Genomic DNA, 23779 nt, shown 5'->3' on the forward strand with positions numbered 1-23779 from the left:
AGGCCGGGCCGCCAGCGTCATGAGCCTCCGGGACATGAAGGTTTGAGTGCAGTGGGGCCGCGCGGGGGCCAAGGACCTGCGTGTCCTAAACTCCTCTGTGTCCATTAAAGTTTTCACCACCACCACCTTCAGAGCAGAGGCCCTCGCTAAGCTATGAGCAGGCAACGGTAGAGGAATGAGGGGCACGATATGATCGACGTGCAAATGAAGGAAACCAAGAGTCATCGAAACCAACTGAGCAGATTTCACCCGCCGAGGTGGTTAGGCGCTCGGCTACTGATCTGGAGTACCCGGGTTCGAACCCGACCGCGGCGGCCGCGTTTCGATGGAGGCGAAACACTAAGGCGCCCGTGTGCTGTGAGATGTCAGTGCACGTTAAAGATCCCCAGGTGGTCGAAATTATTCCGGAGCCCTCCACTGCGGCATCTTTTTCCTTTCTTCTCTTTATCCCCTCCTTTATCCCTTCCCTCACGGCGCGGTTAAGGTGCCCGCCATGATGCGAGACATAGTTCGCCATTTCCTTTCCCCAAAAACCAATTTTAAGACGAAAGCCTTTATAGGCTCATGACTCGCCAGCGGGGATGTCCGCAGAAAAGTGTCACTATAGCTGTAAAACTGATGACGTCATCAAAATAAAAAATGAAAATAAAGAACATAAAAATGAATGAAAATAAAAATTTTAAAAGACAAAAATAAAAATAGAAAATGACAAAATTAAAATAAGAACAAATTTAATATAAGTCGCACTTCATGCGCGTAGTTTCCGTGAAACGGTCTGCAGCGAGGGTAAGAAAAGGTGTATATTAATTAGCCAGGGTTTAATTCAGCTTAAACCTATGTTTGACGCGCGAAAGCGCGGTGACGTAAATAGTGGCCCACAATTATGCGACGCCATACCAACGAGATGGCGCAAATCTCTAAGCTGTGAAAAACATTTTCGGAGGTGGCCGAGACCAAATTTTTGGAAATAATCAGGGTCAAATTTGGAGGTCGCCATCCTGTGGTTCACGGTAAATTATGGTTAGACATCGGTTTTAGACGTAATCGGCCAAGGACAAATTCCTGCGGCGGCCCGGCCCAAATTTGGAGGTGGGCATCATGACGGGCACGCCCAGTTGTGGCTGGACAGCAATTTTGGTCCAAGTCGGCGAAGGCCAAATTTCTGCTGTGGCCCGGGCCAAATTCGGAGGTGGGCATCATATGTCGGGCACGCCCATGGCTGTGGTTGGAAAACGATTTTGGTTCAAGTCGGCCAAGGTCAAATTTTTGCGGTGGCCAGGGCCAAATTTGGAGGTGGGCATCATGTCCAACACGCCCAGTTGTGACGACAAAGATTTTGGTCCAAGTCAGTCAAGGCCAAATTTGGGGTTGGCCCGAGCCAAATTTGGAGGTGGGCATCATGTTGGGCACGCCCAATTGTGGCTGGACAGCGACATTGGTCGAAGTCGGCCTACGTCAAATTTCGTGGCTGTCCCGGGCAAAATTTTTGCCGCTTGGCGTCACAGTTGCTATGGCAACGAGCGATGAAAATGAAAATTGGTTTTTAGGGAAACGAAATGGCGCAGTATCTGTCTCACATCTCGGCGGACACCTGAACCACGCCGTAAGGGAAGGGATAAAGGAGGGAGTGAAAGAAGAAAGAGGTGCCATAGTGGAGGACTCCAGAATAATTTCGAGCACCTGCGGATCTTCAACGTGCGCTGACATCGCACAGCACACGGGCGCTTTAGCGTTTCACATCCGCGTACTTAAAAATAATAATTGGTTTGGAGGAAAGAAAATGGCGCAGTATCTGTCTCATATATCGTTGGACACCTGAACCGCGCCGTAAGAGAAATGATAAAAGAGGGAGTGAAAGAAGAAAGAGGTGCCGTAGTGGAGGGCTCCGGAATAATTTCGACCCCGTGGGGATCTTTAACGTGCGCTGACATCGCACAGCACACGGGCGCCTTAGCGTTTTGCCTCCAGAAAACGCAGCCTCCGCGGTCGGGCTCGAGCCCGGGAACTCCGGATCAGTAGCCGAGCGTCCTAACCACTGAGCCACCGCGGTGGGGTGCGTACTTTTTTTAAATTAGTTTTTGGGGAAAGGAAATGGCGCAGTATCTGTCTCATATATCGTTGGACACCTGAACCGCGCCGTAAGGGAAGGGATAAAGGTGGGAGGGAAAGAAGAAAGGATGAAAGATGTGCTGTAGTGGAGGGCTCCGGAATAATTTCGACCACCTGGGTATCTTTAACGTGCACTTACATCGCACAGCACACGGGCGCCTTAGCGTTTTTCCTCCATAAAAACGCAGCCTCCGCGGTCGGGTTCCAACCCGGGAACTCCGGATCAGTAGCCGAGCGCCCTAGCCACTGCGGCGGGTGCGTACTTAATAATAATAATAATAATAATTGGTTTTGGGGGAAAGGAAATGGCGCAGTATCTGTCTCACATATCGTTGGACACCTGAACCGCGCCATAAGGGAAGGAATAAAGGAGGGAGTGAAAGAAGAAAGGAAGGAGGAGGTGCCGTAGTGGAGGGCTCCGGAATAATTTCGACCACCTGGTTATCTTTAACGTGCACTGACATCGCACAGCACACGGGCGTCTTAGCGTTTTGCCTCCATAAAAACGCAGCCTCCGCGGTCGGGTTCGAGCCCGGGAACTCCGGATCAGTAGCCGAGCGCCTTTACCACTGAGCCACCGCGGCGGGCTGCGCACTTACGCAGTTTTAGTTTTAGGGACGTATTAGTGGAGACGTATAGCGATTTACTGGACGCTTCCTGCTACCTCCTGCGCACGCGCAGTGATATGGGTGGGACCAGGCGGGGCCATTGCGCATGCGCAGGAGGCATCCGGTAACCCGGTATACGTACCCAGTATGCAAAAAGGTGTAATGTTATTCGCTAACTTCGACATTAATAAAATGTTTCTGTGCGTAACATCTTTATAACATTATTCTAATGTCCGTCCTTGCCAGCTCTGAGCCCCATGTTTGCCTGCCTACCTATACTTTTTGCTTCGCTTTCTTTCCCTTCGTTTTGCGTTAGCTAAGTATGCGTTCTCCTCCTCTTCTGAACACCCGCAGAAATTAGACATTATGGTCTCTCGTACACATATCGTAAGTCTAGCACGTCTTTCGAATGCATCATATAAGACAATTCCAGAGACTCATGCTCGCATCTGCTTTGAAGTCTAGACACAAGGCCCCTCTCGGAGGATTTAATCCTCGGCGCTTGGCCAGATAGTTCGAGAACTGTACAGGCAACGCGAGCGCTCTCGCGCTTTTTAAGAGACACGGGCCTTGCCTCGCGTTTGTGATGTTAGAAAGTATGCCTTGTTTTTTGTGTATTTTTTCATCTGCCTCCTCCCATCAGGACCCTCTTTTCTCCTCTTCCCGTTCCCCAGTGCAGAGTAGCAGGACAGATATTTATTGTTCAGACCAACCTCTCTGCCTTTCCCGTCAATAAACCCTCCCTCTCTCCCAAACCATCAATTGCATTTTTGAATTTTTATATTTTAAATCGGCTACTGATCCGGAGATCCCGTGTTCGAAGCCGACCGTGGCGGCTGCGTTTCGATGGAGGTGAAACGCTAAGGCACCCGTGTGCTGTGCGATGTCAGTGCACGTTAAAGATCCCAAGGTGGTCGAAATTATTCCGGAACCCTCCACTACGGCACCTCTTCCTTTTTTCTTTCACTCTCTCCTTTATCCCTTTCCTTATGGCGCGGTTCAGATGTCCGCCGATATGTGAGACAGATACTGCGCCATTTCCTTTCCCTAAAAAGAAAACAACAAAATTAGTGTTATAGAACACTAAGGGCTTTTTTCTGGGTCTTTTTTTTCGTTTACATATTCCCGGAAGAATATTGATTTTCTGAGCATACTTAACAAATATCCCGTCCCAGTTAAAAATTACAGGATTGCACTAGTCTGCTTAGAGTGGAAATGCAAAAGCCTTTCCCTGTCCTCTTTTTCTCTCATTTTCCTTTTTTATGATATTCTGCAAGTTTTTTTTTTTGCTTTTTAATTCTATTTTGTTTTTAGTTCTTTTTATCTTTACTTATTTTCACTTTTTACTTTCATTTTTTAAATTTCCTTTTTTATTTCATTACATATATGTTGCCTAATAAACTTTTACATTCTTGCTTTATTTACCACACAACTTATGATTTACAGTTCGTGCGGACAACTTCAGTCCGCAGACTTCTGTCTGCAACTTCCAGCTACGCCACTCATGAGCCAAGAAAGGCTTACGCGAGCGGGTGGGGACACTTGATCTGGATATCTGAAGTCTGTGAATGTATGTCTTGCTCCTCCTAATTACGAATGCTTTTCTACGTGTTAGCACTGGATTGAAGGCTAAGGCTGCTGCGAGCAACGGCTGAGTACGAATTAAGCGGGGTGGTTTTCAGTGCACGTCTGGAACTCCGCCAAGGAAAAATATGCTGATCCATTCCGAGATTTTTTTTTTACAATTAAGTTTCCTCTGAATTCGCATGTCTGCGATGATCACTGTATAGTGTTGTTACGTTGAAAACCGCATAAAAATTGGTTGGAACGGATATGGAATCCCTCCAGCACCGCAATGGATCGATAGTGAGGAATTTTGTTGTCCGGAACCAAACGCAGTCCTCGCTCAATTAGCAGAAATTTGAAGTGGCTGAAGGGTCACGTTTGTGACAAAAGAAGGCACTGAACGTATAGGCTCGCGGATAATCGCACGACAGCGCCCAGGCGTCGGTGCATAGCAGAGAAGCTCCTGTTCGGGAGGTAGATTTAAAAACCGCAAAAAGTGAAGGTCTCACCGAGATTTGAACTCGGATCGCTGGATTCAGAGTCCAGAGTGCTAACCATTACACCATGAGACCTCACGCAATTTCCGACGCCGGGAATCGAACCCGGGCCTTCTGGGTGAAAGCCAGATATCCTAGCCACTAGACCACGCCGGAGACGGGAGATGGGGAACGCGCCGGTTGAAACGACCGCTGCCATTCACTGTTCGCGTGGAATCCTCGCCTCTTAAACGAATGATACTGTTACCGAACTGCACGACGCTCATAAGAACGGACCACGTGCGAATTGGGTGAACTAGCTCTTATCCACTGTAAAGCCATGTGTCTCAGTATTATGCTACAGAGTATTCGAAGCAAAAAAAAAAAATCGCAACCATGTTGTGGCTTTGAGAATGGGACACGCGGGGAGGGGGTATGGGTGTAAAAGAGAGTATATATTATTTTACGAAAAAAACTTTCCTTACCTTCAGAGGAGTAAAATGAGGTGCAGACTTGCGACATGAACACGCAAAATGTTTGAATCTGGCGCTTTATGCGAATATATCTTCCATTCGATGCACTGACTTCCAGTGCGTATGTAGCGCACGCGTGCATCCCTAGTCGCTGTTTATGCACGTGACGTCAATGCCTGTCGCTTGCGTCAATTCACGTTTTGCAAAAAAAAAAATACTAAAATGGATGCACTATTCTAGCTGGAAAAGCACTTCCCCAGATGCATTTCCATCTGAAAGTGGAAGCGGTGGAGCTATCTGGGAGTGAAAATTTGAGGTCTGAAAGCAAAACACACACTTGTACACACACAACTGTACAGGGTTTTCGGTTCAATTATCCAGCCGGAAATTCAATTGTCCAGCTGAGAGCTGATGTCGCTGCAGCTGGAATGTTTCCCGTCCAATTCGAAAGGCTGATTTTTTTTTTTTTCAGAGTGTGTGTGCACCGACTGTACAGCATTCTTTTTCATCAGCTGATGTAGTTGACTAGAATATATGCATATGCTATCTTCTACCATATTCTACAGTTGGATACGACTTAAGTCTGCGGTGAAGCTTCACCCATATTCACGACCGGCACACAGCTTTCCTCCACGACAAAGTCTGTTGTTATAAATTTTCTAGTTACCCAAGCAGAAGCTAATCAGGTACAAGACAAAATTATATAAATATATGCTCTAGAATTTCACACTTCTGATTTGCTAATAAAACATTAAAAAGCTGATTTCGTTTATTGTTGTGATTGGCCACGGAGTAATACAGGACGAAGCGGATCATGGCCAATAGTTACCAACTGCTGTTTTTTTAGTTATATCCACTATAGCTCATTAATTACGGCTACAAATTAAGTCTGCAGTGAAGCTCCGCCCGCATTCAGGACCGCCACACAGAACTCCTTCACGACAAAAAAATTCTCACCAAGCTGCTTTAGCCGCCGGACGACATTATAAGGTCGAGTTGTGATGCCTTTGGATTGTTTGATATTGCCAAACAAAAAGCTATTTTCACTTACTTTTGCGATTGGTCAGCGGAGTTAGAGTGTACTAGAATGTAAAACATTCTAGTACACTCTAGCGGAGTTATACAGAACGCCGCGGACCAACACCCTCTCAATGCTAAGGCCTCTCCACCGGCCGCGTGACGTCACGCCAAGGGACCGTGCAGGCCCCGCGCTCCGCGATTTCAGCGCGCCGCGCCCGTCTGCACTATTCGGGTACTGCCGTACGTAGCTGCCTTATAAGTGATTCCTTCATTTTCATTTTTGTCGTTGCTGCAGAAAAGAAATTCGCTAGTTTGTGCGCGCCTTAGGCTATCATTTTATCTGCTTTATATATTTTTTTTATTGCAGAACACCTTATTGTCAAGAAAGTTCGAGCTGCTAATACAGTTTTTTATAATAAACAATTTAGCATACGGCCGCCAATTTCGCATTATTGGTCATTATAATAAAAAATTGATTAGTTAATTTCAATTAATCATCTAATTATTAGGTTCTATCACGTACATGATGTCTGCCGTGCGGTAAAATCCATCCGCACAGACCGCACATGCGTATATCTAGTTGTTAAAGTAGAAGTTCGTGAACATTGAAAAAAAAAACACCGTCTACTGCGCATTGTGTTAGTTTTATTCTGTATTGTGTTTTGCTTAAAGCTTTCACACACAGCAATAATGACACTCACAATAATGTTGCGCTGTTGAGTATTTGTACAGCTAATCTGACCCTTACAATAAAAAACGACGAGACACCAGCAATGAAGTGTGCGCAAAGCATTTTTATTGCTTGGGAATAAAACTTACTTCTTCTTAAGCGTTGCTGCTTTCCGGGCTGCGGCCTTCTGCTGCGCATTGTCTTGTATGGCATCATTTCTTAGTTTGCAAAAGTTGTTTAGAACAACGTTGGTTGCAACGCGTACTACCAAGCGCAGGAGAGTTTGTGCAGTGTGGCCATTTTCACATGTCTCAATGTCGTGTTCGTCCAGGAGGGAAATCGTCTGTGAAATCACGACACCACGTTGATTTCTACAGGAGAGAAAATCTTCCGCGGTTGCTCCAAAAGACAACTTCTCTGCAACTAGTTTAGTCATCAGTACCATGTGAACTGTGCATGGCTGGGGAAACTTCAGCCCTCCTCTCGACAGGTTAGCTATCATGGCAGTATTTTCCGCTTCGATCTCTCGATTTTCAATCACCAATGTGCTGAAGCAAGCAGAACATGAAAGCTTCTTTAAAGCAGCATGAGCAGCGTATCCTGCAATGTAGACAATAGCATCCATGTCAGAGTGGGCGTGTGTAATATCGTCGTCGCTGACAGCCACAGAAAAGTTGCATGGGACAAGATCCTCACTTACGTCTTCAAACTCTGTTTCCTCGCGTGGAAATGTCAAAAGTTTTTGAAGACGAAGCTTCTTCTCACATTCGTAGAGCTGACGCACGGAAATGTGGTACTGTGATCCTGCCAGCTGGCGGTAACGGCCGAACCGGTCTTCTAGCGCATCCGTCTGAAATTTGCCCAGCAGTACGTACTTGAAGTGAAGTTCTTCTAAGCAGTAGCGCGAGAGTTCTACCAGAGAATAGCATGTCAGTCGCAAAGCACTGTGAGTCTCTTTCGTCAGCGAGCCACTGGTGATGTTTATTCTTGCCCAAGCGTCCAACCAGTCCACAACGCCGCTCAGGAAAGCTAACTGTGTGTCATCAACAGACCTTACAGGGTCTTGCATGCTGTCCCTTAGCCTCTGGCCTTTGCAAGGGGTCTTAACATTGACTATTTGCCACCATGTGAGGATAACGTCAATGAAAAGAGCAGTCGACTCAGCTTGAGGAATCTTGAACGCGGAACCATGTGTCCTGAGGGCATTTGAAACAAACTGATTAATGACGTCGAGAGCGAGCTTTACATTTTGCCGCTCCATTGAGGTTGGATTCACGGCTTTTGCGTTCAGTCTGTAAGCAGCCTTCACAAGCGACGTCTTCTCTGAAGAATAAAGCTGCCGCACAGCTGCGAAAGAAGCAGCTTTCATACGAGGAGGCCCTTCGGGCATTGCTCCACTCAAGTCCATTTCAGGGAAATAGAGGCATGTTCCAGGGTTTTTCTGGTTAATCCAATTGTTCCTAATGCACTTCAAGAGATGCACAGGATCGACCACGTAGAAAAGAGGGCGAGCGTTATCGGCTGGATGGGGATAGACAATGCTCACCTGAGGACTTGTAGCAAATAACGACATCATCTTGCGGTTCAGAGCATTGTTGTCCGTTATCACAGCGATAATTTTGAGCCCCATTTTCTCAACATTAATGATTATGTTCTTAGCATGCTCGTGCAAAATTTCTGCGCTCAGTTTGCTCACAGGTAATATGTGAATGACGTCCTTGTTTGCAGAAAGGAGTGATTGTACCATGAACACATGGGCTGTTGTTGCTGGTTCCGTTGAATGAACCGACGATCCTACTATTGTGCCCCCTTTGTAGTCGAAGTATGGTTTTATGTGGATCTCATCGATCATCAGGGTCACTGTCTTCTCGTGGTCTTTCATTGATTTGACTCGTTCTCGGATGTAGGAGAGACAGTGCGGTTGATTTTGCTCCACAAGAGGGTCAGCTTTGTAATTTGAGCAAACACGGCGCAGTGTGGAAGGATGGGGCAGAATGATTCTTGATGCAGCTCTTGTGAAGTGATATGCGTGAGGAGAAATTGAATTCAAAATACTGGCGAATACCAGCAGCTCTGCGCTATACACATGCTGTTTCGCGAGGAGAAGCTCTATCTGCTCAACCAGAAATTTCAGCAAAGAAGACTGTTCTTTCGTCGTATCACTGTCCTCAATGAGGTCTGCAAGCAGTGAACCGACAAACTGCAATACTTTAGTATGTTTCGACTCTTTCGTCACCTCAGGTATATTATGCAAGCCTATCTCGAGTTCTTCTAGCAGCAAGGACAGGCTGGAGGTGTCGCATACTTGAGCTGGCAGAATCCTGCCTGAAGGAAGCGACAGAAGCTTCACTCCATTCAAGAAAACAGAAAGTGACAGATCAGGGAGAACTACCAAGGCGCATTTCACATTAGGTGAAGGATCATTCTCGATGAGAAGGAACCTAACGCACTGCTCATCGACAGAAACGGTCCAGAATTTCGTGTTGCAGATTCCAGGCAACTTAGATTTGAACTCCTCGTAAGATGAAACTTTGTTTCTTTTCTGTTCAAGCTCATTAGACTGAAGTGACTTCCTCATAGCCTCCTGCAAAGCAGCGTTTTCCCTTCTTGCTTTTTTCGTCTCTGGCGATTCACTCCGTCCAGGCGTTGAGGACAAGTATTTTGGGCAGTTTGGAAAAACAGAAGGCGCAGCATCAATCTTCAACTGTAGCCTGTCACGCTTCACCTCTATTATTTTCCCTGTCAGTTCATCTTGGTGTGACAACGTCGTAATGAAGTCGCCTGCGTGGAAGTGCAGTTCACACACCTGCACGAGAAAATGAAGCAAGGCCATTCGCCATGACTCTCCATTGCCTAAAACACTAAGTAAAAAGAGTCTGAATAGTGAACAGCTTTTACATATTTACACAGCTTTTACACAAGCCTTATGCACATCCACAGAACTAAATGCTTCCTGGACAATTCATACATAAGTGTAAGAAGTGATATCATTGCCTACAAAGACAGCATGCCTTTCCGGGAGCGACAGCTCACAACTAAGATAATTACCAGCGCCTATTAAGCAATATTTCAGAGTCTTACCCTCGAATGCTCTGTAGGTGTGAAATCCTTCCGTGGAATGGCTCGCAACCAGGCTTTTCTTCGTACTTCGTCTCTTGGGAAGCAATAAACACGTACTTTGGGACCATTCTGGTAGTTCCCGCGGCACCCGGGAACACAGCACCGGCCCATGTTTCACGAAGTTGCACTCGCTACACGGCAGGCAATCAGTTTCCCATTCGTGCGCTAGCACAGGTACGCACGCCACACAAGAAACGGCCACACGAAACAGACACAGCCGTGCGAGGAGCGAACGGAAATGCACCCAACGCCAGGCTGAAAGACTCAAGCAGCAGCTAGACGCTCACTGCAAGACTGCGTTCGTGTCTGTGCTTGCCCGGGCAAGCGCGAGCACATCGAGGGAGACAACCGAGCGGAGCGGAGCCGCGCTTGGTGAGCAGCCTGACCGGACACTTGGCGTGACGTAGCGCGTGTGGAAAGGAGGGCCTGGAGAGGCCTGAAGAAAGTATTTAGAGGGTGTTGCGCGGACCGTTGACCTATGTTGCCAACAACTTTTTTTTTATTAACCGGCGATGACATTTTTATTCGCATTCACGTCTTTTTTTAGCACCATAGCTGGTTTCCATTCACTAGAACGCTATACTTTGACAGAGCGCTGTCGCGAGCGTCGTTCGTCAGATGCCTAAAAAATTTACCGGACGTAAGGACGAGCTGGCTCTTCTTAATGCTCGCGGTGCAACACCGTTTGTTCTATATTCACGTGATTAAAGAAATGAATAGTGAACTTAAATATGGCAGAAGAGATATATATATAGCATGCATGTTCTATTCACGCTGACAGCTGAAAAAAGAACGCTGTACAATCGATGCACAAAAAGTAAGAACACCATTACACTGCTCTACACAGGTCGCCGCAAGTGTGTTTCTGTAACCCACCTGCGTTCGTTAAATACGCGGGGATAAGCAAAGATTTTACAAACAAAAATCCTTCAGCATTCTTCCCGTACATGAATTGACACAATCCAGGACGAGACCGAAACGCGGTTTTCTTACTGCTGACGTAATCGCTGTCTACTGTACCCTGATGTCACCTTAGGAGCCATGTGCTACACAGCCGCAGCTACGGAGACGAGAACAAATCATAAAAGGCGCGCGAAAGCGGCCTATAGCCGAAGCTTCTAAGCATTTCGTCGAGATGGCGCCACCGACCCGCGCTTTTTTCAGATCCCGGTTCTCCGTGCGCTGCGCTGGGTACGGACCGCGAGTCCCCCCTGCCCTAAACATAGCCGTCGATGCTAAAAGCGGTGCGCATCTGCCGGGCCGCGTTGGGCCCTGCCGCCACCGCTATCTCCTGTGCTGCCCCTGTCCCCGCTGCTCCCAAGAATGTCGCCGTCTTCTCCGAGGTTCGTGCGGGCCGCGGCGTCACGTACTGCTGCTCCTCGATCGGATATCGTAACCGAAACTGCGTGCCCACGCCGCCCAAGCGACACGCCTGACAGCTGCTTTGCCGTCTCAGGTGAAAGCCGCCCAAAGCGTCCGCCGCCGAACGTGCTGCTGTACAGCTCATCGTCGTGCACCGTTGCTGCTGCGACGGCGCTCTGAGCGAGTTTGTTGCGACGCGCGGCTCCCCCTGTTCGGTTCGCTTCACCTCAATGCGCCCTACGTTCGCGTGCCCGCGCAAGTAAAGCGGACTGTCGTGTTCATTCTTGCGTGCCTGCGCCGCGACAGGGCAGTTCAAATTTCAGGCTAGAAGCAGCGCGTTCGAAGCTCGCTGCCGCACGCCCACGTTATACAAAGCGGGCTCGCGCCGAGCCGCAGGCCGTCAGTTTCGAAACCAAAAAAACGCGAGCAAAACGGGGTGCGAGTGGGACGCGGGGAAGGGTCGCCGAGAGCAGGCGAACCAGCGACACGAGTCGAGACCCCGGGTCCGTTGTAGGCTGAAGCTTGGGTAAACAGCGCACGCTGTGGGCAGGGCGGCGACGACGAGCGGCTATAGCTGTTTTTACGCAACCCCCAATTTCCTCGTCGTCGCTCCTAGCCACCAGCTGGCGAGGGACCCGCAATCGTCCTTCGTTGGAATCGAGAAGGGGAGAGAAGGGTGCTTGTTTTATTGCGCCGTGATCCGGATGAGGTAAGCGGGATGTGATGTGTCGTCTGCGTCGACACGGCTTCGATCGCCGTCCGCCCGCTGGCTGCGTAGCTTGCGGCAGCGCCTTCAAAGACGCGATCGCGACATTTTTTTTGCTTACTTTGCCGGCCGCTTAAGCCGATCTGTATGCGACGCTGTGGGCATTATTGATATTTTCCACTGCTCCGAAACACGCTTTGGCATAACGGTTCACGCCCGCGATGAGTCATATTTTGTCGGCGTTAGCGATAAGCTTATCTCAGCGTCGTTGCGTTGTCGTCGCTGTGCGACAGGCACCGTGGCGACAGGTAAGATGCGCTCAATGACGGTGTTGTGGCAACGGTATATATGCGGCGATTGGACAGTCACGTATACTTATAGCCCGTTGTAGACGTGTCTGCCGAGATTTGTGCATGCCTGCATGAGCGTATCAATTTTCACAGGTCAGGCACAGGCGTGGGTAATGCACGTGTCATGCATACGTGTGAGTTTGGGTTTTGTGGAATTGGGGCTGCTGCGACAGCGTCGGTTGAATGATGAATTTGTATTGTGTTGCCACACAATACTGCCATCAAAATTTCTAAAAAAAAATAAAGTACTCGAGGAGTGAAGTGCATGTGCATATACCAAAAGTGAATAAACTGCATGTACAATTTGACATGTTTTACGTGACCTCACGGGAACTGTGGCCCTTAATTGTTATCAACACAGTGTTTAAAGAATCAGTGTGCGCGAGTTTTTGTGCTATAAATATGGGTGCTGTCAGCACATCTGAGCCCAGTCAGGAAAGACCGATTGGAAGGGTAGAAAGCACAATTAGAACCTTGTTTGTCCAATGTTTAGGGGAATTCGGCTAGGTGGAGTAGATTTGTAATAAGGTTTGTGATTACTTCCTTATCACAAATCTACTCCACATTGGGGGATTCCCCTATACGTTGGACCAGCACTGTTCCCACTTTGAGTTATTGATCATTTCGCTCCCTCCCTACCATACGTGCTAGCCGTCCCAGTTAGCCCAGCTGGAGGAGAGACTTCTCCGGTGAACCAGTGGTCCCGGGTTAGAACCCGAACCAGGACAAATTTTTCTTTAACTAGCAATCTTCTGTGGAAGCTGTATAGCTGGATGCTTGCGAGTAATAACTCCCTTATTACAATGAGAACTAATGGGAACAGACAAGAACCAACAGGATATGTTTTAACTGTTTTCAACAGCTAGACCACTCGGTCTTTTTTGACTCGGATCGATATATTTAGGCAGTCTTATTCCACATAGTTATGCATGTAAATGACATCTCGTGTGAGCTGCATCGAGAACATTCGCAAACACAGCCCCATTTAGTTTCATACATTCTGCCCATTTATCTGTCAAAAGCACGAATGGTAAGCAGTTACAGTTGTTTTTGCCACAGAGTCACTGGCATGCAAACCAGTTTCAACAGCTGATCATTTTAGAAACTTGCAAAGCAGCTTTAGCCGTCTCTCGGTGCGGGCCAGCGAGAGCCCGCTCGGTGTGCGTCACGGAGAGGCTATGTGCTGCTGACCACGGCTTGACGTCAGCACTGCTCAGTTTGAAGTTCTGTGGGCGGACTAGTTGTTTTCCAATCAGTGCGGTGCGCTTCCAGCCACCATATGCTACTTTTTTGTTCATCGTTATGTGGCAGTGATCTTTCCGTGTCAACAGCTCAGCAGAGCCACTGTTGTCACAAGCAGCCACGATCTGCTGAACTATGCTGAATGTGTTTTTGGCTAGCTAAAGCAGAAACCGAAGCGAGGCTGGACGACACAGTTTCACAAAGACAGGTTGTTTTTGTGGACAGATGCAAGAAGTTTTTTTGCGCCAAAACAACACACACAGGAAAGACGACACCACGGGCGCTCACTTGAACTGTTTAATGAGGGTGAAAGCACTCGACATATATAGACCTCCAAAACCTCTGTGCATACACGTGTGTTGTTTTGGCGCAAAAAATCTTTTTAGTATGTATGATCACCAACTAGCCCAGCAGTTAACTCTTCCAAATGCAAGAAGATATGAAGTTTTTATGCTTGCCAGCTGCAGACACAAATTTCAAGGCTGTGGAGAATTGTCAGTTTTAAATAGTAATACCTCTGTTTGCCTCGGTTATACACCTACTTTTTACACCCATCAAACTGCCTTCTCGTACCAATAACACCTCAGTTTGCTCTGGTTATGTGGAATTTGGTGCTAGCAGGCTTGCCCATTTCTTTACCAGTTAGCATAACCCATGACAAAAGCGAATTATGTATCTTCACCAACTTATCACCTCTTTAATTCTCAGAAATGTAGTGTGACGAACGTTGACTTTCCATTCAGTGGCCTTCACTGTAGCACAGCTGCACCAGCGACGGAAACTTATTCTCATTTAGTTGTGACACACAGGACACATTTCAGTGGAAACAATGTTGTCATATCCTCGCTTTAACAAAAGGCAAAACGTAGTGAATTTTATCTAATAGCCAACAGACACACACAGGTTTTATTTACTTGCAGTGGCCATACATTTCACATCATGAAGCCATGCTAAAAGGAAGAGATGCTGCGAAACAATGAATGTGATGAGAAAAATTGGTTTGGTTTATGGGGGTTTAACATCCCAAAGCGACTTAGGCTATGAGCGACGCCGTAGTGGAGGGCTCCAGAAATTTCGGCCACCTGGGGTTCTTTAACGTGCACTGACATTGCATAGTGCACAGGCCTCTAGAATTTCGCCTCTATCGAAATTCGACTGCCGCGGCCGGGATCAAACCCGCATCTTTAGGGTCAGTAGCTGAGCACCATAACCACAAGGCCACTGTGGTGGGTGATGATTAGAAAAATTAACAGGTGGTTTAGCATAGCTAAGTGCACAATATCATGCTGTAGCACTAGTTACAGAGGGCACTTAAGGTCCTTACGTGCTAAAGACATTTGACCTAAAGACCTTTACCATAAAGGCCTTTGGTATAACAGCCTTTACCCAAAAGGCATTTACCATGAAGGCATTTGCCCTAAAGACCTTTACCACAAAGGCTTTTGACCTAAAGGCATTTACATTGAACGCCTTCACCGAGATGTACCCTTCACCCATGTGAAGGGCTGCCAGGTGTACACACCTGGCAGGCTGCCTGCAACTCGGTGGGCGGGTGGGCTGCCTGCTATATGCAGGCTTCAGGGATGCATATACCTATGCCCAAAATCTGAAAATGCGCCTAATAGTGCTGCCGAACTAAAGTTTCTCATTTGCAAATGTGTGGCAGTGAAGTTATTCAGATATGCCACTCATGTTGAGTGTCGCACAAGGACTCCGAAACAGGGAAGGCAAGGAAAACGGACACCCCCCAAACATTTCTCCTGAAGGGGCAGTGCCCCCCTCTTATCTTGAATTGTTTGAGCTCATATCAGATTTCAGTTCTTGGACGCTATCTATGCAAAGCACAGTGTGGCTGTGCTAGTTGCCTTCGTTGTCAGTCGAGCTTTTCGTTTGAGTCACCGAACCCAATCATGTCCCAACAGAAGTTGTTCAATGACTGACCCCAGCTTATGAGCGTGATTACCAGAATTGAAGCAGAGCATGCACAAACTTTTTAATGCAATTGATCACCCCTCTCATGTACATATTTATAAAGCTGTCCACTTCTTTTAAGTTTTTGATGCATCAAACAGATACACCTTTGAACAATGCACAGCATGAAATATACTAAAATTAATATTTGACAGATATTTAAATAAAAAGCACAGAGCAAATAAAGTAACAAAGCAAACTTGGAAGTCTCACCCTAAAAAGTTACAGCGTCCCTTATGTAACAAGAGTGGAGTCTTATTCGGTACACACTTGAGAGGCAGGATGGAGAAGACAGAAGAAATAAAAATATAAATGAGGCGCAATTCTCTCGAGTAAGCCAACAAATTTTTTTTTTAAAGTGGAGACAACTTTTTCAGAGTGTATTTTTGCTCAGAAATGATGCGTACAATGTTAGCAAGCATGGATCCACAATGTGGAACTCAAGTGCACTCAATAAATAATGTGTAATTATTTAATTTCAGTTGCCAGACGATGGCTACGACATCGCAAGTGAGTACGAGATCATGTGAGGCATACAAAAACTGCAATATAGCCACTGCTTTGTAGTTTTAATTAATTCTAACTCTTATGGTCAATTGCTCTAGAAGCTCGAATGGCAGCAAGTGAACAAACAGCTATTATATTGCAGTTTTTGTATGCCTCACATGATCTGGAGCTCACTTGTGATGTTGCAACCGTCTTTAAACTGTTGAAACAGAAACTGAAACTGCATGAAGGAATTTTTTGTTGTTGTTGTTATGGGGGTTTAATGTCCCAAAGCGACTCCGGCTATGAGGCACGCTGTAGTTAGGGGCTCAGGAAATTTCGGCCACCTGAGGTTCTTTAATGTGCACTGACGTCGCACAGTACACCAGCCTCTAACACTTCGCCTCCCCCGAAACACGACCACCATGGTCGGTATCAAACCCGCATCTATCTTTCGGGTCAGCAGCTGAGTGCCATAACCACTGATCCACTGCGGCGGCTGCATGAAAGAATAAATTCAAATATAAGTTAGGTACCAAGTGTAGGCAAAGTTCATTTGGTTACTCATGTTTACTAATGTCTTAAGTGTCATTTGAAAGTAAAAATACGCTACAAAAATTTTGGTGTCTCTAAACTTTCAAGAGACATTGACATATGTGACAGTGGACACAACAACCAGTATGTCAGGACTGAAAGGAGTGCATTAACATATAACAATTTCTCTTCTGCTTTAGTTATTCAGCATATCAGCTGCCAGCCATAATTGATCAGCTCTTCATCTCTTCGAGATGAATCATGGATTACTGTCATCCTGAAAACAAGTGCTGTTGTCACAAAACTCCAATGCAGATTGCTGTGAGCAAATGCAACACTTTACCTTTAGCCATAGCAATGCCTGATAAGCTGCACTGCTCTATTGTGACATCAAGGTGGGCAACTAATCTTGGCACAATGTCAGGCCACCGACCATGAAGGGACCTTTCTTTTCCATAGATAAAAAGCATTGCCAAACAGAAACTTGACACTATGTCCAGCAATATGTGCTGTACACTTGCCCTATCTTGTGTGCAAGGCAGTTTCCCAGCTTTCATGCTGTGTGACTGCGGGTTGTGCAGAAGAGACGTACAACTACATTGAACAGGTGTGTTTGGCTGCATTTCAAAGCAAGGGCAAGCATCTATATTGCACTGTTTAAAGACGTACAGTTGAGCTACAGCTCTATACAATTTTCAATGTGAACTGTCGCAATCTGGCGCTAAGGCATAACACCCTCTGCTGCCTGTTATCTCATCGTCTTGTTCTGGAGAACAGTGCACCTTTTCTTTTTCTTCATGCAGTTATTCTAGTGCAGCATATTAAAATATTGCAAACTGCGCAACGTAATTTCTTCTTGACTGCCTTGACAAAAAGACGGACTGCAGTTTATTCATAGTCGTTGCACCATGGCCTTCTGTTACCTACGTGGAACTGATTAGCTCACTTGCCCTCTGTACTCCCAGATAACTATTTATAATTAGCTAACGTGTTCAAGTAGCAGCAATTAGCTTCTGCCGCTCATTAGCAGCTTTAACCAAGTGCAAATAAAAATAGCCTCAAAATTACCCAGTTCAACTGGTACCTCCTATCTAAGCACTTTTATAGGCCTGCACCAGCTTTTCATCTTTTTTCACAAGTAATGGATGATTACTGATTAGAGACTTTTTTGCTGCTATAATCGTCAGTCTGCTTTGTTAATTATCTCCTGCTGCTCTTAGAGCCTTTAACGGACTGCAGATACAATCTGCTAACAACCAATTGAACCAGTGTCCCCAGGCTGAACAATTTCACAAGCATGCATAAGCTTTTTATTTATTCAAGGAATGAAGGATGATTAGTGTTTTATGTTGCTAAGTTTTGCTGACTGTTTTACCCATAAAATGTGGTCGTTTAGATTTAGGCACACCATCTAAAAAACATTTGCATGTTGCATTCTATTACATATCATTAAGACACGACACATAACTGTGCAGATGCCATGCTAGACATGTTAGCAATAATTTTATTATGGCATGTAGCTTTGCAAGACAGACCATCTTGTTGACTACTGGATCATGCAAGTCCACAAAGGGATAAGTGTTTAAAGTGTTCCACATTCTGAATCAAGCCATTTCAGGGAATATGGCAGAGTCCACAAGAGTTTTACATCCTATGTCAGCCTGTCGTGGTACCAAGAGCATAGGCCGATGTGCTCCTACCTCCAACCTTTGCCTTTTTCTCCTTTCTGGAGCACTAATAAGCTACTGAAATGTGACATTTCAGGAGATGTCAGGCAGACCCGCTGATGCTCCGTCTCAATTTTCCGTCATGAGTTCAGTGACAACATGTCATCCCCTAGACATTTTGTTGAGCTAAGGCCACTATGTTTAACTTTAAGTGGCACCAGTTAGACCTGCCTACTGCATTTGTGGATTACTGCAAATGCTGAAGACAAAAAAAAAATGCAGCCAAAAACCTTAAAGGGAACAGCAAAATGATCCAAATTTAGACAAAAAATTTTAACTGGAGGCCTTCTTATTTAACTGGATGGATGACCGAACCATTTTCATTTATAGGCAGTCAAGGTTAGCAAAAAATCAACAGAAAACAAATGTTACTACTAGAGAATAGGCTAACAAGCAGCGAAAACGGCTAGCTGTGTTCACACTAGTTATCTGCCTAGGGAAACAAATGTTATCAAAATCCAAGTGACTTCAGGAAAAACAGCTTTCTTAGTTGCCCAGTATCCCTCTACACAATCCTTTTGCTTTTGGACAGGCATGTACGTGCGTTTACGGGGTAGTCACTCTTTGATGAACAAACAATTGCTTTAGTGCTTGGTTACCACATTATTGCTGTCCCTGCCTCTGCAGCTGACTGCACTGTCACCACGTGGCAGCATGCGTGAAATGAGCTCGCGGTCCCGCAATGGACGATCCCAGGCACAGCCACGACGGTCCGAGCCGCCGTCACCGCAGCCAAAGTCAGGTACCACGAGCCCTTCGGACACGTCCGACTATCACTCGGACCTGTCACTGGGCAGCGGTGACCTCCAGCAGCAGCAGAGGCCGCTTGTCATCCGCCGCTCGTCCCTCATCTGTTCCTCTGGGTCTGACCAGTTCACGTTTGAGAGCCGTGCTGATCCCAATGACCCAGGAACGCCCAGGGTTAGAACTCCAGTGAGTGTACCATCCAAAGCCGCCTTTGCACTCTGCTCAGCTGTGTAGCCCAGAAGTGTTGTGCGCGCACAGAACATGAATGATGCAGGGGAACAAGCTTGTTGTCTAAGCTTGGAGAAAAGAGTGTATGAGGGTACAAGCTGTGCATGGGTTCTGTTTAATCCTTTAACCACCAAATTAATTCCTGAAAAACGTACAAAAATTGCCAAATTTTGTTAATTAGTCATACATTTTTTCATGTAATTTTGATTCTGAAAATATATTACTTCACTGATCTCTGGTCACAATTAGCAGAGAAAATTTAAAAAAGGAAAAGCTGCTTTCGAGGGTGGCTTTCTCTCGATGCATGTCATAGTAATGGGTCAAAACGTACTGAAACGTGCCGTATTTATTTGATCTGATACGCTCTAACCCACTGCAAAGTGCATAAATGTTGCTTCGTTCTAACAAAAACAATGTTTGGTCATTAGTAGTCGTCATAGTCATCTGAAGCCGCCTCACTCTCAAATGAAGCCAGTGTCGGAAACAAATTTATATTGTCAGCAACACTGCTGTCAGACCTGATCCAAGAAGTATCCATTCTCAGGATGTAGTCACCTCCGGCATTCTTCATTTGAGATGCAATTATGAAATGACAGGTTTGTCAGGTTTAAAACACACGTTAAAGATGCAAAATGTGCTTTTTCGCGGACAACTACCGCCCTCTAGTGTTGAAAAATGCAAGCTGCACAATTGCTGGCCGTAGCTCATCTTTGGTGGTGGCAGCAGCTAACATCGGACCAGATGAGTGTGATTCATCACTGGAGATATTGGTACAATCTCTACGACAAGTACTGTTCGGGGTTGGCGGTTAAAGAGTAAACTGTCCTCTAATAACTGGTTAATGTATCACAATGCCTAAGATAACGGGAGAAAGTCAGAGACAAGCAATGATTCACAGCAGTAAGCTTTTAATTATAAACTCTTGATCTTGTATATACTTCAAGAGCACGAGGGCTTGCTAGCAGAACTTTCCCCTGTCTGTCCTGTTCACCTCCTTACAGAACTGCACCACCATGCAGTTCCAATATCACACCCTGTCTAAAAAAACTCTCGAACTTTCCAGGTTCCCACGGTGTAGAGAAGTGACAGAGGTAGCCATACCCAGCTTCTCTGTTTAACTTTGAGCATCAACCACCTGCTGTGGATACAAGTAGCGAGCACTTTTTCCCAAGAGAAAATGTTAAATGTTTACAAGCATAGGCTTCTTTACTAGCATGTAATTTAAATTATTAAGTGCCAGAGACAAGTGCGCACCCTATTTCTGCTTCAACATCATGCATGCCAAGTCATGTTGTTTGGAGTGAAAGCAACCAAAGCCTTAGAACAAATGGGTTCATATCTGGCCAGCCTGGCTACACTACACTAAGATATAACTAGCTCGCTGTCATCACTGATGCACAGCAGAGAGCAGAAGGTTCCATTATATTTGCACACATCACATGAAACAGTACACCAATCCATTAATTAATCGTGACTTTATTCACGCTCATTATAATGTCCACTCCTTAAACATGAATGTAGTAACCGGAACATGCAGCAATCCCCGATGCTTAGTTTGTTTAGGGGAGTTCCCTAGTGGACAAAGGAATAATTACAAGTAGTAGCAACCACTTAAATGCTACAGCCATACAAGGCTTTATACTGCATGTTTGTAGGTAGAGAAAAATTTGTCTTGGTCTGCAGACAGGGTGTGCAATCCTCTGCATAAAAATGCAGGTGCCTGGTGGACGAAACAGCGGCGATCTTTCAGGAGTGCAGACAATAAAGCGCAACACGCTGCTGCATCCTGAAGGTCGGGCTGACCTGCAGCGCTCTGTATGTGTGAATGGACGCTTCCAGAATCCATGGCCAACGTGGCGACCACCAACTGTCACCAACATCTTTAAGTTTGGCCTATCAAGAGACAACAGCAATGTGCCTCCAAAGCAGGTAGCCACCTCATCCGCACTTCCTACGACAATTTGGTGCAGTCACAGTGGCAGAAGTTATGAATGTGAAGGCCATATTGCACCCGTTCATATCAGCACTGCCAGCACTCAGCATGACTAGACGTTCTAATGGCTCTAATAAGGTTACACATCACCATGACAACCTTACAATAAGTGACAATGTGTGATGAATCCCTGTGACGCCTATGACGATATTATTATAGCCCACATTCCCCTATGCATTCCAGCCGACCCATTTGAAACCATTGTATGTAACATTATGGACAAACATGCATTACTGACTACTCTTGGCAAGTTTTACATACAAAGGCAGACAATTCAACACACTTTTTTTCCAGCAGATGTGAGGCAGAAATAGAAGAAAAAGTTAGGCAGTTGCAGCTGTTATTTCTACAATCAGTGCGAGTACAAAAACATAAAAGAACAGTATATATTGTCTAAGGAGTGTACGACGTTAGCTGAGGAGTCCCTGTTGATGGCATTAATAATACACAACCATTTCAGCGCAGCTATAACTTGCCCATGTAATGAGCTGAGTCTCACCATTCGGCATGCTCTCCTGTCTGCCTAGCTCAGTAAGAATCGAAAAATTGAATAATTATTTACTATCAACCAGCCTGCCCTCAACATACTGACTTCTCTAACTTGCTGGTGGCATTGCAGTTCATGTTGGCCACCTTTTTGCTATGAGACTTGGACCTACCCACCTTATTCACTGCCACCACCTCTTGGCAGGAACTGGACCTGGTGCTACCCATACTGAAGCCTCGCTTCCAGGATCCACCAGCAGAGGGCGTCCGCATCACGTGGCTAGGCCACTCGACAGCGCTGCTGCAGATGAAGGGTGTCAATGTGCTGACGGACCCAATGCTGAGTGAGCGCGCCTCCCCTAGCCAGCTGCTGGGGCCCAAGCGCTTCCGCGAGGCACCCTGCACCGTGGCTGACCTGCCTCGCATCGATGCTGTTGTCATCTCCCACAACCACTACGACCACCTCGACCTCAACACGGTGCATCAGCTCAACGCCAGGTCAGCATGCTTCAACTGAAAGGGAAAAGGGAGGTAGTGAAAAAGCACATGTGTCACACATACAGCTGTACGGAGGAATTCCTGAGGGGGCAAACAGCATCACTGTCGTAGTATCTTGAAATCGAAAACTGCCACACCACTGCTGTGCAATGTGGATGTTATCCAGGCCTGGTTGTAGGTGCTTTCAATATTGTGCCCCATGTGGCCGAGTGATAATTAATCTCTGTGCAGGTTTGAGGAGACGCTGCGGTGGTTTGTGCCGCTGGGCCTGATGCCCTGGATGCAGCAGCTCGGCTGCGAGAATGTCGTGGAACTTGACTGGTGGCACGAGGGACACCTGGCCACCGAGGACAATGACCTCTCCTTCGTCTTCGTGCCCGCACAGCACTGGTGCAAGCGGACCATCAGCGATGACAACAAGGTCAGCATCTCTTGCAACACTTCCCGGGATTCTTAACAATGCAGCATCCCCTCTTCTGACTCATATTCAGTAGCAAAGCTTTGAAAATAAAGCATGTCTTCCATGATGGCTATATACGGAAGCTTGTCCCATCAACTTGTGCCAGTTAGTTGGGGCATGTGCAGACATGTACGCATCACTTGCACAAACTCATCATCATCATCATCAGCCTTACTACACCCACTGCAGGGCAAAGGCCTCTCCCGTGTCTCTCCAATTAACCCTATCCTTTGCCTTCTATGATCAAACCAATTGCACAAACTAGGTGGCACATTTAAATTAACATATGTGCATTCTTTTTTTACGATTATTTATTCACTAAAGTTTCGTTCTGGTGATCGATCCTAGTTGTGAAAGGAAGCCGCCATAATTAAGTGCTATCATGAAAGTTCTCAAGTGTCCAGATGTAGCATCTTTTCCTATAGCAAACCAACTATACATCACATCATTATTATTGTCCATCCACATTTTGCTACTGGGAAAGAAAAAATAGAGAAAAGAAACGGCAACAAAACTACACGAGGCAGATGATGCCTTTTGCCGTTTTACAGGTTTGGCAGGCTGCTGACATATATCCCGTACTGTGCTTGTGCCCAGCATTTGCAGCCATGGCAGTAACAGAGGATGATGTAGCTAACTGGGAGTGCTGTGATACTACATATCATCAAAGATTGATCTTTGTTCCTGTGCACTGCTTTGTAGTTACGAAGAGAACAAAAATATGAAACAAGAACAAAAACCCACTAAGACAATGTGCCAAACTTAGTGGGCTGTCTTTGTTCCATCTTTTTTTGTCTTCATCGTAGCCACAAGCAGCGCGCATAACCAAAAGCGCTAACCCAAATAGCCCCAGTAGCAGCGTTACTGAGGTCATGACTTGTGTTAGCACTGAGTTAGTAGAAAAAAAAAGTTCTCACTTGGCAGGCTAACGCATTATACCGTCAATA

At 46.2% G+C, this 23779-nt stretch overlaps 1 protein-coding gene and 2 non-coding genes across 7 annotated transcripts in view; 1 reads left to right on the forward strand and 2 right to left on the reverse strand.

Moving 5' to 3' along the window:
• Positions 1-23779, forward strand: part of LOC144107589 (N-acyl-phosphatidylethanolamine-hydrolyzing phospholipase D-like) — a 51781-nt gene that overhangs the window by 19409 nt on the left and 8593 nt on the right. Inside the window, exons 1-5 of one of the 5 annotated variants that reach the window (XM_077640674.1) lie at positions 11210-11385; positions 19048-19353; positions 21112-21324; positions 22080-22372; positions 22604-22793. In XM_077640674.1, the coding sequence (XP_077496800.1) occupies positions 11275-11385; positions 19048-19353; positions 21112-21324; positions 22080-22372; positions 22604-22793 (1113 nt within the window). In that variant the 5' untranslated portion in view covers positions 11210-11274. Of the gene's footprint in view, positions 1-11209; positions 11386-11475; positions 11499-11567; positions 12114-12177; positions 12419-19047; positions 19354-21111; positions 21325-22079; positions 22373-22603; positions 22794-23779 lie in introns of those variants that run through there. The other 4 variants (XM_077640678.1, XM_077640677.1, XM_077640675.1 and 1 more) reach the window with 4 other exon arrangements.
• On the reverse strand, positions 4784-4855 carry TRNAQ-CUG (transfer RNA glutamine (anticodon CUG)). The gene has a single exon. It is a non-coding gene; the product is annotated as a tRNA-Gln (tRNA).
• On the reverse strand, positions 4865-4936 carry TRNAE-UUC (transfer RNA glutamic acid (anticodon UUC)). Its single transcript has one exon. It is a non-coding gene; the product is annotated as a tRNA-Glu (tRNA).

This window comes from Amblyomma americanum, chromosome 10, assembly GCF_052857255.1.
Source record: "Amblyomma americanum isolate KBUSLIRL-KWMA chromosome 10, ASM5285725v1, whole genome shotgun sequence".
Taxonomy (NCBI): domain Eukaryota; kingdom Metazoa; phylum Arthropoda; class Arachnida; order Ixodida; family Ixodidae; genus Amblyomma; species Amblyomma americanum.